At 38.6% G+C, this 16496-nt stretch overlaps 1 protein-coding gene across 2 annotated transcripts in view; it reads right to left on the bottom strand.

The window, feature by feature from the left end:
• The window catches only part of ZCCHC7 (zinc finger CCHC-type containing 7), a 117352-nt gene that overhangs the window by 22105 nt on the left and 78751 nt on the right, over positions 1 to 16496 (bottom strand). For both annotated transcript variants that reach the window (XM_031051784.2, XM_005152449.3), the window contains exons 8-9: positions 15466 to 15636; positions 3381 to 3416 (exon numbers count right to left, since the gene is read on the bottom strand). In XM_031051784.2, coding sequence (XP_030907644.1) covers positions 3381 to 3416; positions 15466 to 15636 — 207 coding nt within the window. The remainder of the gene's footprint in view (positions 1 to 3380; positions 3417 to 15465; positions 15637 to 16496) is intronic.

Raw genomic sequence — 16496 nt, 5'->3', positions numbered from 1 at the left:
CTTGTCTGTGAAAAAAAAACCAAACCAGAGGTATTGTTATTTACACTATAGTAAGCTATGTTGAAAACTGTTTATCCTGGGTATGTCAAGGAAGTCCTTGTCTTAGTGCTTGAATTGAAAATAACCCCTTTGATAAATGTAAGCAGGATCAAACCTGACCTATTTATTACAAACAGACACCTATATGAAGAGAAGCTTAAAACACGTTTTGAAAAATGTTATGTCCCCTTTATGATATAAGAGAAATACACACAGAGCAGAGACAATGAAAATTATTTGTAAAAGTTTTAAATCACCATCTTAAAGAGGATATTAAATACTATTTTAAACCACAGCGGGAACTGGATTGTTCTGCTGACTTTGTTTTTATGCAGAATAATTTTAGTTAACAGAGTTGAAAGTTTAAAGAAACCAACTTCATCCACTTATAAAGCTTTGATTATCACAGAGCCTTTACATTTAAGCTTAATTGAATGCAATATGATAATCTTTTTTCTATCAAAAGGCAAATTAAAATATTCAGCTTATAAACCTTTTTGCCACTTCAACTGCTCATAAGATTTCTTGCACTGGCAGTCTATTTTGGTTGGAGTAAGAAATTTCTGCCCATACAACATATTATTTGTAATGTGCCAAAATTTGTCATCACAACTAATGTAAACAAAACCCTACCACCATCCATAACAGCAGAATGCATTTATCATTACTCATTGTTCTAGTCAATCCACGTTTCTGTGCAGGGGCTTCAATAAGTCAATAGATGGCAGTCCATCTCTTCGTAAAGAGCCAGATAGTGAATAAAACCACCAAAAGCTTCACAAAAGAGAAAGGTGGAAGGCTGTGTGTTTTTTTCATGAGCATTCACAGTAATAAGTAAGAATACTTTATATAATGGAAAACATTTAGACAAACTTTGTAATGGCCGTTTGCAAGCAACATTATAATAATGGTCTTTTATTACAAACCTGAATGCCTTTTTTTTATTTGCACTTACATGTACCTGTGTGTGTGACATTCACGATCAATTTACCAACATAAATTTAAATCTAATGGTTGCATCCATGGATAAAGCATAGGAAAAAAATCTCTGTAGCCTTGGTCTGTTTGCTAATAATCCGCAGCACAGCAACAAACATAACAGCACTTTTTTTTAAACTCCTATTACTTTTCTTTAACTACTCTCATGTTTGTACAGAAATATTTATTCTAAACTAGAAAAATTAGAAACTAATTTCTGTAGTGAAATACCACTCCACAAATATGAGACTAAAAGGTCTTGACTTTTTAGTTATAATTCTGTAAGTATACATACATAATATACATTATTCTAACAGAATTTTTGCTTTTTGTGAGAACATCACTTTGTTTTCCTTTGGGTGAAAAGTGAATACTTAAATGGAATAATAAAAGCTGGGACTCCTACATTTAAGCAATTCAGATAATGCAGTTTCTCAAGGAATAACTTATTTTAAATATCAAGCATGTCTTTCGCAACAGAAATTTTTAAATTCCAGGCTTAATCTGACTGCTAATGTAACTTCAGGTCAAAGTAAGTCTTCCCTTTCAAAAAATGGAGACAGGAAAAGCACTTTTCACCTATCAAAAATGTGGATTATTTGCAGATAATTTGCAGTTTCACTAAAAAATCATTTACCAGAAGCTACTGTCTGACTCTGCCAAATTATCTTTGAGTACCCATATTTGACCGCATTTCAAAATCTCACCAAAATGCACTAACAATTTCCAAATAGATACTTTTAATAATACACTTGTATCTGTAATTACTACATTTTCTGAAAAAGGTTGAGGTTGTTCTAACAAATGTTGTTAGCTTCATACTAATTAAAGTGTAAAGTCTGAGAGCTTTCCATAAAATTAACGGATAAATTTTCTACCTCAGATACCTCAAATTCTGCCCTAGTAAATGCTTGATCAGGTTTAAGCTCCCTTAGCAAATTAATATTTTCTAAATGTTTGCAACTAATTTTTCAAGGAATTTTCAACAGTAAGAAAACCAAAAATTAAATTAAATCTTGTACCTCAGTAAAAACCAGAACCCAACATATTACCACATCTAATATATTTATCTGATTGTTAAGATTCCAAATGTCATAAAGATTCCAGAAATCACTTTTACATGCACATCTCAGGATTATAATTGAAGACAGTACTTACCTTTTTCATTCACGTAATTTTGAAAAAGCAATCAAAAATACTCACTGAATACTCACTTCTACTCTTAATGTTGTTTTCTTTTTTTTTTAAGTCTGTACCAATTCTGCTTAAAATAAAAGTAAATGCTCAGAAAGGATAGAGGATTTCCAAAGCAGATTTTTGTTTTAAAATCATTATGCAGAAAATGCGAGAAATGGTTTTAAGCCCAGATTTCTGCTACTTATTGAATTTAGAAGTAAAAACGGAAAAAAAGAGCATTCCACTACCATGAAGATGGGAAGGCAATAAATTATAAAACATATTCCATTTATTGCTCAAAAGAAAAAGCCCTCACCAAAGACCCACAAAAAAAAAAGTGGACAAACTTATCTGCTTTGTTTTGAACTGGCAGAAGCAATTAATTATCTATAAAAGCTCCATACATATGAGGTTGATGAGGACAGCAATGACAGCAAAGATTCAGCTAACAGCAAAACCCCTAATCTTTAGGTGTTTTCATGTATGATAATTTTATAAATTAATATATTCAAGATTTGTGATACTGACCCATAGAATACTGTCTTAACAATTAAATATTGTTCTATGTTTCAATTTTTGCCGAATTTATACATTATTTGGTTTATTTTTATCTCTGTTCTATATATGAGGAAAAGCATTAAGTAATACACTGGTACAGTTCACAAAGTTTTATTTTCTTGTTTCAGTGATTAAAGACCAACTAATGCAGGCCAAAGAAATTACATCTATACTCTTACCAATTAGCAATTACCTGCAAAAGTTTATAAAATGTATTTGCTGAAATCAACATCGCCACTCTAGCTGAGATTTATTTTACTCGCTTAAAAAGAAAGCTCTGTCACACACAGTAATTACCAGCATCTGGGATATGTGAGATGGGATTATTGCTTCTGCTATGCATCTGAACTTAAAATTTAACCCCTTTTATATGTGTAAATGTAGTCACTGAGAGGGGAGAGTGCTGCAAGCACTCATTCAATGATTATAATACTAAAACAAATTCCTAAAATGTCCTAAAAATGTTTAAAAAATAGTGACAGTGTTTCATTACATTCTTCAGTTCAAAAACTCTTCAGATGTTTATTATCTTCTCACAGAAGATGCTTGTCTATATTTTATGGTCAGCAGTTCACAGAAGAGTAAATAGGCTGGGTGTAGAAGAAAATAAAAAAGGTGTTTCTACTTACTGTTAGGTGATACTGCCTCCATATTTCTGGGCAAGCCTGGAAAATAAAAATATTGATCAGCTAGGAGCATGAAACAAGGTGCTTTACAGCCTGTTGGTTTTGGCATAACACAGTATCCACTGGTGTCGGTCACAGGAAAATAAGAAGCTTAACTGAAAGGGTCTGCATTTCAGCTTCAAAAACCTGGCTAGACAGTTTAATTGAATTTTACACTGGTTTAACACACTCCCTGCCATTGTCAGAAAGCCAGTAACAGTTTTCTCTCTCCCCTTCTTCCCTTAAGGTTAGAAGTTTGAGAGAGTAGAGTGCTCTTAGCTGTAAGTATAATACTGCAAAACAAACAGAAATTAATTTAAATTCTACATTTTCTGACATTTTAAATTTACATAATGTTTTGGAAGTTAAATCTCAAGGTACCTTCCTTTCATGCAGGAATATAAATATTTTAGTATTTTTGTACATATCTCTATCTTAATGAAAATGTAATTGTTACATGCGATAATCCTCAGTAGCTTAATGTCAGATGAGTTGTAAACAAGCATAACAGATTGCTTTAATGTTTCTATTTTTACAATGGCTTGCTTATTTTTTTTTAACTTGCCAGACTCGTACACAAACTTGTAAGTGCAGCCTCTTGTAAAAAAATTTGCAGAGCAGATTTTTGAATCACAGCAATAACACAGTAGACCTGAGGAATACATAAGAGACAGGAAATAGGACAATGTGGATCTTCTTCTTTAAACAAAATCAGAATGTGTTAATGATCAATAAGAAAGAGGTTACTTTCTCGAAGGCTCTTAATATTTTAACAAAACTTACAATATTTCTGCCTTTTGCTATGACCCCAAGCCATAAAAAGACATAGAAATAGTGCTACTTTGTTAGCCATTACAGTGTTTAACTAAGTGTCCATTCCGTAACTTCAATGGAAGTCTTCCACTTTTGTTTGAAAGATTTACCCTTTTATTAAAATATCTCCTTAATCATTTGAACAATTAGCAATTTGGTTTGCCATTTTCAATTTTCACTATTTTAAGAAGAAATATTATTCTGTGGCATCTACATAATGTGCCCCGTAGCTCCAATTTCAAACACTGAAGCCTCATGACTACTTGAAAATGAGTACTATTAACATTTCTTTAGCTATCAAGTAAATTTTCCACTCATGCTTAAATTCTTGCCTTCTTTTCTTCTGATAGAGCATGTTAATTAATAAAACCCCTCCTAACAACTGATACTAGCAACTGAGCCTCTCAAAAAACAATGAAAGTTTTTGACAGTCATCCTATGGCATATGAAGTATATTTTCCCCAGATGTGATGGAAATCATATTATTTATATTTCATTCTGTCATTAACACAATTTTCTGGAGAAAAATCTATAATCTGTTCTGAGTAATAATTCAACATTTCTCCTCTTACTTAAATACTGCATGTAAATATTTGAGTTTTATATTAATATTTCTATAAAGCAAATGTGTGAAGTACACCAGATTTCTAACAGAGGAGCAGAGTACAACATTTGATAGTTTGAACACACTCGAGCTGTCTCTGAGTGCAAACAAAAGGATTTTCCTCCTTCTCTAACTTACACAGGATTTGGAGGTGTGAAACATAAACACACTCTAGTGTATAAAAATACTGTATCAAGGACCTTGCCTTCTCTCTCAAACCTGTAAAAGGCTTCAGCCATGAGACCTTCTCTTGGCTAGCACAGGGGTAGCAGGCAGTTATTTCTACATTAGTTCTGGATAGTTTTCGATTACCACAGTGTCCCCAGACTAATATGGTTGAAAAATCGCAATCAGTGAGTTGTCACATATTGGCAAAATGCCACTCTGTGATATGACCTTTACTCACACAGTGGCTTAATAATAATAATAATAATAATAATAATAATAATAAAACTTTATTTTTCAATAATAGTTCAGTTGGGCTTTTTTTTTTTTTGCTCTGGGTTGTTTTCTTTTTTAACACAAAGGCATAATTTCTAGCAAAAATCTGTAACTTGGAGTAGAAAACTGCAGTTGGCACAGCTCTTATCAAAACACTGGAAGAGGCACAGTCCCAACCCCTCAGCAGTGCTATTAAAAAGTAGGTTTTATCATTACCATCTTTAAGGATGTTCTAAGGCTGTGGGAGACCTTAAGGGAGGTAGGAAGAATGTAGGAGGAGAAAATTGGCCACGTATATTTCTTCATTCAAATGGTGATTTGGTGTAATACTTTTTGTCATCACAATCATCACAAACTTCAGAAGTTGAACAGAATAGCCAAAAAAGGATGCCTGGCTAAACAACAGCTTTTTAGAAAAGATGCTTTTAACTAGGAGTTTTATTACTTTGCATCAGTTCAGAGTTACTGTCTGTATTGTGTATCATGGAATGACAAAAGTATAATTAACAATTACTACTGAATACTGGCTTCTCAAAAGGAGCAAAGAGTTTTGCTATGGAAGAGAACATAACCAAATCCAACAACCACACAACCTGTGATTTTTCTTATTTATTTAAAAGTACTTAACCATGAATGGCCCTCACTTAAAGAAAAGCCCTTGCGGTACAGCTATGATGGCAGTGCAATGAACTACATTAAAATAAAATTGCATTTATTTCTTGCCTCAGTAGTCTGACCTTACTAGCATTTAGATGTACCAGCACAAAGGATGCCTACTTTCAAAAGTGATGTAGAATGCCCAGCATAGGTGCTTCCCTGCACTTTTCCTTACATCCACGTGCCTTTTGCTGCACAAGTGCTGCTGGACAATTAATTTTCCCAAATTCGCAGCCAGCATTTAGTTAATTTGGAAGGGTGATTATTCATGTACGAGCCTGATCCTGCTAAGGTTGCCACACCAGATGAATCATGGCTGGTTAGTGTGCATTTTGACCCATACTGAATTTTATCAGGTGCTGATTATTGTTTTAACAGAACAACGGCTTAATGCATTTGTTGTTTAATTCCCACTTCCCTATTCTCAAATGTGAACATCAAAGAAAATAAAACACTCAATCTCAAACAGCCCCTGACAGCAGACCAGGACTCGAGTGCTCAATAGACAAGGCCCTTGCCACCAGTTCTCATATTTCCACAACAATGAGCAAACACAAAACCAGCACTAAGCGGCCTTTCCTCCTTTCCGCTCCCCTTGGCCGGTCGTCTGCCTTGCGCCGAGAGGGCCCTCAATGGCAGCCCTGCTGGGACCACAGCGCAGGGGAGAGGATTAGCCTCGCTAACATGTGAGCATTTGCAAAAGGGAAGGAAAAACCCCGCTACTGTATTTGGCGTATGAATAACCAAAATGCACGCACTGACAGGAGACCGGGACGGGCCTGCGGCTCCCCGGGAGAAAATGTAGCTGTGATGAGTGACAGGGCTTTCAGGAAATATGTTCACAATCACAGACAGTGAAGGCCATGACCTAGATCGTTTAAGAGCTTGTCTTGTCAAATTATCAAAAGCTTCTTCGTCTCTGAATAAAGAGTGACATAAGTGAGTGTCAGAAAGCTGCAGGCTGACAAGCCAAGCATACAATAACAGCATGCACGTCACATACTTGCCGAACACCGCCACGGCTAGCGGCAAATCTTAATGAGAGCACGGCTGGCCCAGGAGACTTGGGTCCCTGCTGGCACAGCTACTCATCTCGCAAAAATCCTTCAGCTCCAAGTCAGTTATGGTCTGACACGACGACTACAATTACTAAACACAACTTTTTAACAGAATCCTCTGGTGCTTTGTCAAAGCGGCGGCTGCTAGGAGCTGCCCCGCCGCAAGCCACCACAATAAGACAAAAGATTTGCCAAAACATACACTTTTCATCACCTCCGTATGGGAACTGCCATGGAAAACACACAATGCTTCTCTTCAAAACCTCTCCTGCACAAGCAGATGTCAAGACCTCTCCCCTGTCGCCAGCGCAGACGGCTGCTGCTGCTGGTGTGGTGTGGGCTCAGCTGGTTAACTGCCAGCACCGACCAGGCCCCTGGAAAAGTTTACTTATGCTTACCATTAGGTGGACATAGACTTGCCACAGGTCTGAAAACTGGGGGATGCTGCTTGGAAATGGGAAAAGAAGGGCAAACACTTTGCTTTCTGCCCAGGTGCCCAGGTTAGGGCCAAGAACCTCTGGCACTGCTGGTGGGAATGGGCCTGTGGGCTTGTCCCTGCACCTCCAGCCATGTTCTGACCTGCACAGGTGGACACCTCCCCACAGCAAACCCCAGCATGGGTTCTGAAATGACACAAGCAGAAGGAAACCTAGGAGAGAAGAGGCTAAGGGTGGTTTACACGGCCAGAAAATTGTCAGGACACATGGAGACAATGGTGACTAAGGTACCTGGCTGGTTCCTGGGAAGGAGTGTTGGATGTTTCCCAGGGTGTGGGTGTGTGCAGACATGCATGCCTCTTCACATGAATGGAGCAGCAGGCATGGCACGGCTAACGGGCACCAGAGACCTCAGCACTGCTGGCTGCCAGCTCCTGGACAAGCTCAGGCAGCTTACCAAGCACTCACACAGTGTTTTGCCTCCTCCCTGCCACCACCCTGTTTATGAAGTTCTAACCCTAACCCACCCTTGCAGCTGGCAGATGAGACTGTAAACTACAGGCCATCTCACTGCCACCAAACCCACAAAACACAGGACGTTAACAGCATGGGGCTTTCAGCCTATACATACATAAGTACATATATATGTCACATACACTCAAGTATTCATAAACGTGTATATGTGTACACAATGTCTCTCCTAGTACAGATAAGAGTTGCACTTGAAACTTCCAAACAACTCTACTACTTGCTCCATGCTCTTATTCCTGAGGAAAACACCTGAGGTTAAGCCACTTCAAACATGACTCCATCTAAAATGACTTTGTACATTTTCAGGGCTGTCTCAGGGAAAGACACTGATTTAATGGATAACAAGTGCACTACCCTGAAAATATTTTAAATAACTTTGAACTAGGTGAAGTACCTTGAGCTGCCTCATATTTACTTCTGACCAAAATGCGACTATGGAGAGCCACCCTGAAACAGGTTGCACAGGAGCTTGTTCTGCATCCTTTGTGTCACAGTAAAACTGAACTTTTTGGAAAAGACATAGAACTTTCTTTAGAGTATCCAAAGTATTTGAAAACATCTCAGAAAAAAAAAAGGAATATTTTAGCCTTTTACCCAACACTGTATTAAGATCTGCTCTGTGAATGCTGCAGTGGCATTTTCAGAAGAACTTTGGGGAATGCTGTTCTCATTTAGTCCAAGACTCAAGCAAAACCTGTGGTCTGCCACCAGCCCCTGTGGACAGCAGAAACATCCTAACAGGCAGATTTATACAGAACAGCAGCAGTAGCTGAGCTTGTTGAAACGCTTTCAGGTTTTAGATAAAATGCCCTTTTGGCAACTCTTAATGCTTTACAGAAGTTAGCAGAGGCACAGACATATAGAGCTGTTATTATGATCAGTTTACATAGCCTGAAACCAACAATGACTATGCTGTATCAGATCATCCACCCATGGTCTCTAACTGTGGCCATAAGCTGATGCTTCATGGAGCTTAAAACCAGGGCAAACAGACACCCTTATCCTTTCCCTAACACTCTCCCACACCCAGCTGTTGCATTGCAACTCACTGACTGTAACTGCACAAACTGCATGAAGTTTCTATGTGCTGACTAACAATCCATGGATTTCTCTTTTATGAACTGCTTCTGTCTCATCTGGAATCAGAGCAGACTTTCTGTATCTACTGCATTTCTCAGCAAGGAGTCTCAGCTCTGCTACTGACTGACTGCATGAAAAGTCACCTTCTGTCTCTTCTGAACCTAGCTCCTATTGTCTTTGTCAGATTCCCTGAACTCTGGTACTGGAAGAACCAATAAACAACTGATCCCTAAAAACTGTCTCCCATTACAGATATTTTGAAGCTTTTTCCAGAGCCTTCCTCTATTATCTCTCTTCCAGGCTGAAGAGTTGCAACTGTGCTGAAGAATGCAGAAGACAGGGACTGAAGTTGTGTTGAGATGTCCACTGCTTTCCTGGTGACTCCTAATATTTCACCAGCTTTTTTTTTTACAGCTTGTGAACAATGAACTTATTTTCGGGGGGGGAGGGATCATATCCAAAATTTGAGCTCTGAATAGTAATGCTCTGAGCCTATCATTCCATATGCAAAGATGGTATAGTTTTTCCCCAGGCATTTTACTTTACACTTATTACCATTCAAGTTCATGCACCATTTTATTGTGCTCTCCCTCTATTTCTTCAGTCCTTGGGCAGTTCTTCACAGCTGGCTCACAGCACTGACACTCCAAATAATTCAGTCTTCTCAACAAATCTTGTCACTCTATTGTTCACCCTTTTCCATGCCACACTAGCATATCCTACCTTTATCCTCTTACTCCATGCCTGTTTAGTTTCCTTAAAAGCTTTTGGTGAGGAACTTTGTCAAAGCCCTTTTGGAAATTGTGGACTATGTCAACTGGATCATGTTTACACACATGGTTGTCAACCTTCTCTTTTGAAGAACTCCAGAGATTTCCAAGAGGTGGGATTTCCTTTAAAAATGCAATCTTGGATCCTCCCACATACATCATATTGATACATCCATTGTAACATGCTGCTGGAGTTTCTGCAAATTGGCTTGGTGTACACACCAGGCTTGTGGGCCTGGCTGCCCAGCTCTGCCTGGGACCCACTTTAAATTTGCCATTGTATTTGCCAGTCAGTTACCAATCCAGCACAAAGCAAAAGGTTAACCACTGCCATCACTAACCCAGCTATTTCACCTTCCAGTTCCTCTACAGCATTTGGGTAATAGTTATCCAGTTCTGGTAATAAGGTACTATTCTTAAGTTAGTAGTAACCCTAATATTCTCTTCAGAACACTTCTCAGATGATTCCCTCCACAGAGTAAGATTTCAGTGTGGGAATGTCTCTGGTTTCCTTCCACTACGAACACTAGATGCCATAAAAGTGTTTCCAGGTTGTTAGCAATAGCCTTATCTTGGCAGAGAATCCCTTTCATGTCTTGAGCATGTGTTGGCCTTACAGACTTCTTGTTCTGATATGAAGAAAGATTTACAGTTGGTGTTGATTCTTTTGTGAAGTGCCCCTTAAACTGTTTTTCAGTCTCAGTTCTGCACTTTCACATTTAATCTGCCAGAGTTTGTGATCCCTTTTATTTTCTCTATTTCCATAGAGACATCAGGTTTTCAAAGGATACCTCCTGCCTCTCATATCCTCACTGACCCTGCTGCATAGCCTCACAACCTTCCCTTTGCCCTCTGCAGTTCTACTGTGCCATCTTTCTTTCCAGTGTTGGGACAGGTGAGACTGCTGCTCAGACGCTTCACCATTCACTGCACAGGTAGCTTCATGCCTGTCATGCAGAAGTGCAAGAGAATTGCCTGGAAGTTTCAAAGAAAACCTTTCTGATTTAAGGTGGACCTAAACAAGCAGAATAAATACATGTCACAATGTTCCTGATAATCTACACAATTTAGGTAGGATTAAATTTTGGGATGACAGAGGACTCAAACCTTTACAGGAAAGAAAAGTAGTTTATGAGAACCAGCTTCATGAAGTGTGAAAAATAGAAAAGGTAGAAAGAGATGCAAAGAAAAAGATTACAGTTCTGTTTAACTGCTAACTAGAAATGAGATGCAGAAATAAGCTGTTCATGTTCTTTAAAGTAATGGTACTATGTACACACTAGGTATAAACAAGAGTACAGTTAGAAGAGGAACATCAAATTTAAATTTCTAACCTTCCAATACCAAAAGAAATCGTAAGCTTCCAAATGTGGCAGGCATTATTTGCATATCCCACAAACCCTTGTCTATGGTGAGCCTGTAACAAGCTCTCAGGCTTCCTTTCTTAACTCCTACGTTTGGTGTGGCACCAGGACATATTCAGAAGAGGCAGGATAGATGCATGAGCAGTCCATTGCACAGCCCCTCTCCCCCTGCCTCGAAATGGCATTTGGAAAGTACATGGAAGGAAGTCTCTCATGTCTGACTGCTAAGCTACAGAGTCAAACTTCACACTGAAACTCAATTATTCCACAATTTTGTGATACAGGGATTGAATATACTGACAGAGGTTATGGACCATAAGCTTCAACAGGCAAAAGAGTTACTTAGATAAACTTCTGTATTCAGTGAAAGGGAGGAGAAAGCCATTTCAGGATCTCTCTCAATCTTTGACCAAAAGAAGAACTAAAGGTAGGGAAGAGACATTTAGAAAGAGACTTAAATATATCTGAATTTTTAAAAAAAAATTCCAATGTTTAGAGGAATCAAACAGATGTATTTGGAAGACAAACATTTAAGTCATATCCTTAAATAGAAAATAAAATAGGAATGTATGCTGATGTTACCATGGTATAATTTGAGAAAAAAAATAAAAAGCATAGAAGGCTAATTGCTATATACATGACTGAATTTCTGAGACATGTAAACCCATAATATCATACAAGGTTAAAAATGTGTTTAATTGCACTTCAGCTTTCACCTCTGTATTATTTTAGAAGACAACATCAAACTCAAAGGCCTTCAAACTACTTCTGTCTTTCCTCCAGTCCTTACAATGTTAACTGCTACTATTGGAAAGACACAAGGAAATTAAAGAAAGCAGACGGCAAGTCTTCCACCTGTATTTATGAAATTTGGGGACAAATCTTCATGTTACAGTCATACCCGAACCTCCTGCTAAATTGTACTGCAAAGTCATTACTTTAATCTAGTTTATATTTCTCAAATTCAGTTCAACAGTATCTACATATCTGTACGGGAAGTACACACTTTTAAAGACTATCTCAGAAGGGCTTTATACGTACACCCACACAAGCACATGAATACCAGACCTTTCCAAATGTAGCTTCCTAGTATCACTTAATCTCACAAAGCAATAAAGTCATGGCAATATACTTCTGCCTGGTTATAATCCCATAGATCTTCAATGTTAAATATAGTTACTAATCTTGAAAATTTTGCCTGTTTTGCTACTACCTTTTATTCTTCTACCAAATCTGCAATTAGTATAGCATTTAACACTTTTATAAGAATATTAAAAAACGCATTAACATGTAAGTCTCCTTAGGGGGGGAACACTCTTGCCAAAATAGTTCATTCTGCATTGAAACTTGACATGAAATCATGCATTCAGTTGTGTCTAGGTGTGAGGTACACTATACTTAAAAAATAACAAAAAAGTTGCTTGTTTACAAATTCTTAAAGTTGTGACAAAAAAACCTTCTGTTTATATATATACATATATATATATGTATGTATTTGAAATTCTGACAGAAACTTTTACTTAGGCTACATGATGCCCATAATAATTTTAAATGCTCCTGTTCAAAATCTTCAGATTTCTTACAGAGCATGCAGTGGTGTTGCATGGCATTACATTCCTCACATCCAGAATTCTTGGCAATTAGCACAGAACTGACCTAACCTACTGTGCAGTAACATAAAATCACAGAGCTTCTTGGATTGAAGGGGACCTTAAAGCTCATTCAGTTCTAACTTCCTGCCACAGGCAGGAACATCTTTCACTAGACCAGCTGCTCAAGCCTGCTCCAACCTGGCCTTGAACACTCCCAGGGATGGGACAGCCACAGCTTCTCTGGGCAACCTGTGCCAGTACCTCACCACCTTAATCATAAAACATTTCTTCTTTATATTTAATTAAAATCTACCTTATAGAATCATAGAATCATAGAATAGTTAGGATTGGAAAGGACCTCAAGATCATTGAGTTCCAAGCCCCCTGCCATGGGCAGGGACACCTCACACTAAACCTTCTTTTAGCTTAAAACTGTTATGCCATGCGGTGCTTCTACCAGCCGTGCTATAAAGCCTCTCTCTTTCTTACATCTATTAACTTTCACTATCAGTAATAACAGCTTTGGACTGACCGTCAAGAGCAAAACAGTTTCTACTTGTTTCAAAACGCGTTCAGAACTGAAGAAAAATGTTAGTAAAGGAGATAATGCCCTGAAGAGTGTGTTCCCATAATGGTACTGTTAAACAATAAAAGTTTTGAGAAAAAAAGTCTCAGTCAAATGAAGTCCCACTACCTTACCTCCCACCTAGTCTTCAGTGCAGAGAATATACTGTATCTGGATGACCTTTAATGTACTTCAGTATCCTTACAGTGCTTGAACATTTTTAATATTTTCATGCCTAATTTTGTGCCAGTGTCATGGGTTGAGCAGTAGCAGTCATTTTTTTCTCCTTCTTGTAGCTGGTGCAGTGCTGTGTTCTGACTTCTGGGCTGAGAACAGTTGCTTGATAGCGAGCATGTTTTGAGGGTGTTTTTGTTCAAGGTCTTTTCTGAGCATGTGCTCTGCCGGGGAGGAGGGGAGGCCGGGAGGAAGGAGAGACAGGACACCTGACCCAGGCTAGCCAATGAGGTATTCCATACCATAGCACGTGATGCCCAGGATGCAACTGGGAGAGAGAGCTGAGGGGTGGAGCGCTGGGGGGAAGATGGAGGAGGTAGCACGCAGTGCTCGGCCGGGCAGGGTGGAGTGAGTTATGGGTCGGTGGCTGGTGGGGTGTTGTATTCTCTTCACTTGTTGTTTGCTGTATCATTATTATTTGTAGTAGTAGTGGCAGTAATGATTTATGTTATACCTTAGCTATTAAACCATTCTTGTCTCAATCCGTGGGGGCTACATTCTTTGGATTTTCCTTCCTAACTCTCCGGGAGTTGGGGGACTTGGTTTAAACCACAACAGCCAGAGTTACTAATTTATATAAGAAAACTTCAAATGCTCAGATAAATCAAAACTCAGCAGCAAAACCAATGTGTTTTATGGGGCCCCCATCTCCCTGTAAAATAAATGGAAAATCTTCTCCCCTTGTGGTGCTCAACCTGAAACAAGCAGCCAAGCATTTGGTGGGAAATACACTGAATATCCAATCTTCAGGTGACACAAAAGGAGTGCTTCCATATTTCCACTTGTCAGAACCATTTGCACAGGTGCAAGCTTGCTGACACCCCTGAACTGCTGCTTTGTTATGTACAGTACAGGAATTATTATTTGCACTAGGTACTTTTTTCTCTCCAGTGCTCATGACATAGAGGCAGCATAACATAATATGAATGAGGAATTAGAGTGATGGCCAACAGGACAAGAGTGTCCAGCCAAGCTGTCTGAGCTGGTTTAGGTAGAAAAAGTTGGGACTTGAAGGATGGTAGTGAAGACGGAAAATGGCAGTGTGGTTCCCATGGGATAAAGACAAACCATCAGCAGGTTCCAAACTTTAAATGTTTCTATCTACATTTTTCTCTTCATAATAGACTGTCAAATAGACACAATTTTGCAACTCTTCCATTACATTAGAAATTCTCATACACTATATATGTGATGGGCCTGTCCATAGGGATACAGAAACAGACAATGTCACTATCATCCTTCTTCTTGAATGTTCATAAATAACAGAGGACTTACTGAAAAGCAGGCATAGACTAAGCTAAGGCACACGAATATGGCTGTAGATAACGTTTTCTTTATAAGTTACTATGAACAAACATTTGTGTAACATCTTGCGTAAGAATAACGTGTACAACAAAAATTTCCATTTTGTTCATAAAGTATGTTTGCAATGTAAAACACATCATTCTTAGAGATGCTTCCCAAACCCATTCAGACATCAGTTTAAACTTATAAGAATATTTTCATTGATGAATATGTGATCATAGCAGGAAAAAAACAGACGTGAAACTATTGGAGATTCAGAATCATTCTCTACCTTTTGCCAGTATGCTTGCAGCATTCCACATCTCCTAGTTCCAACCTCCCTACACCCTCAATTCAACAGAAATGAGGATATTTTTGTCCACCCTAACTAAACTTGACAAAACTAAAAAGAAGACTGAATGTTTACAATGCTTCAGTATCTTTTCTTTGAAACATTCTTCATGAAAACTGTGATATGGTTAGGTAATGGCTAACTACAGTATTTTCATAGGCACTATATAAAAATCAAAGAAAATATTAAAAGGCTGTGGTTTTAAATTCAATTTTTGACAGAAACAAAACCAAGATAACGGAGCTCTTTGCCATGGATTATACTCACATCAGCATAATGCCCCTTCAAATCACAGCGACTGCAGTGCTTATTCCAATAGGGTCTCTCAACACATTCCTTGAAATAGTGGCCAGGCAAAGAGCAGTTTAAGCAAAAACGTGCTGGGCAACTATTTTGTAGATGACCTCTTTCTGCACACAGGCAACAAGCAGGAACTTTCTGTGAAGAAACAAAAAAAGAAGTATGTTATGTGAGAATGTTTCAAAAGACTAATTAAAAAAAAAAGGGGGGGGCTTGGGGATAAAGAAGAAACCAGACCAAATAAATGTCTAGTACTTACTAGGACTTGCAGAGGTGTTATGTTTCATCAAGAAACTGAAGTGAAGAGGTCTATGAATCTAAGAGTCAAACTTTCTCAGAGTAAAACCCAAAGGTGTAACGCCATAGACTCCCCGTGCTTTCTTGACTTGGGCCTTTCCTCAGAAGCACTTGTGCCCAGTGCCCTTGTTACTTGCTCATTGAATATCACTAAACCAGAAAGTGTATTTCACTCAGAGCAGGAGTGTTGGGCACTTCGAATGAACACTTACTTTTTTATTAAATTTCTTACAAGCTGAAAACCAGAACTGTACAATAGGAACATGATACATAGTTTGTAACACAAGTACTGGACTGGTTTGTAAACATGGTCTGTGCCATAGGTCAGTGCACTGTGGGTAGGCTGGGGTGGGCAAGAGCCTGGTGGGGACCCAGCTGGACAGCTGATTCCAACCACCCAAAGGGACGACTGCAACAGAACAGCAACAGAACTTAGGTGAGGGAGGTTCTCCAGAGTAGCTGTTGCTCAGGGACTGGCTGGGCATCAGTCTGCTGCGGTGAGTGGTAAGTCGCTGTTTTTTTTAACTTCACTTACTACACTGTCTTAATCTTGACCTGTGAGTTTTTCTTGCTTTTGCCCTTCCAGTTCTTTCCACCAGCCCTCAAGGGATGATGTGTAAGTGAGCAGCTGGGTGGGGCTTAGCTGTCAGCCGTGGTCAGCCCATCATAACCATTTGGCTACATGCCTTGTGACTCACACA

This window comes from Melopsittacus undulatus, chromosome Z (assembly GCF_012275295.1).
Source record: "Melopsittacus undulatus isolate bMelUnd1 chromosome Z, bMelUnd1.mat.Z, whole genome shotgun sequence".
NCBI lineage: Eukaryota > Metazoa > Chordata > Aves > Psittaciformes > Psittaculidae > Melopsittacus > Melopsittacus undulatus.
Note: the sequence above shows the minus strand (reverse complement) of the source record. Positions and strands in the feature narration are given on the sequence as shown.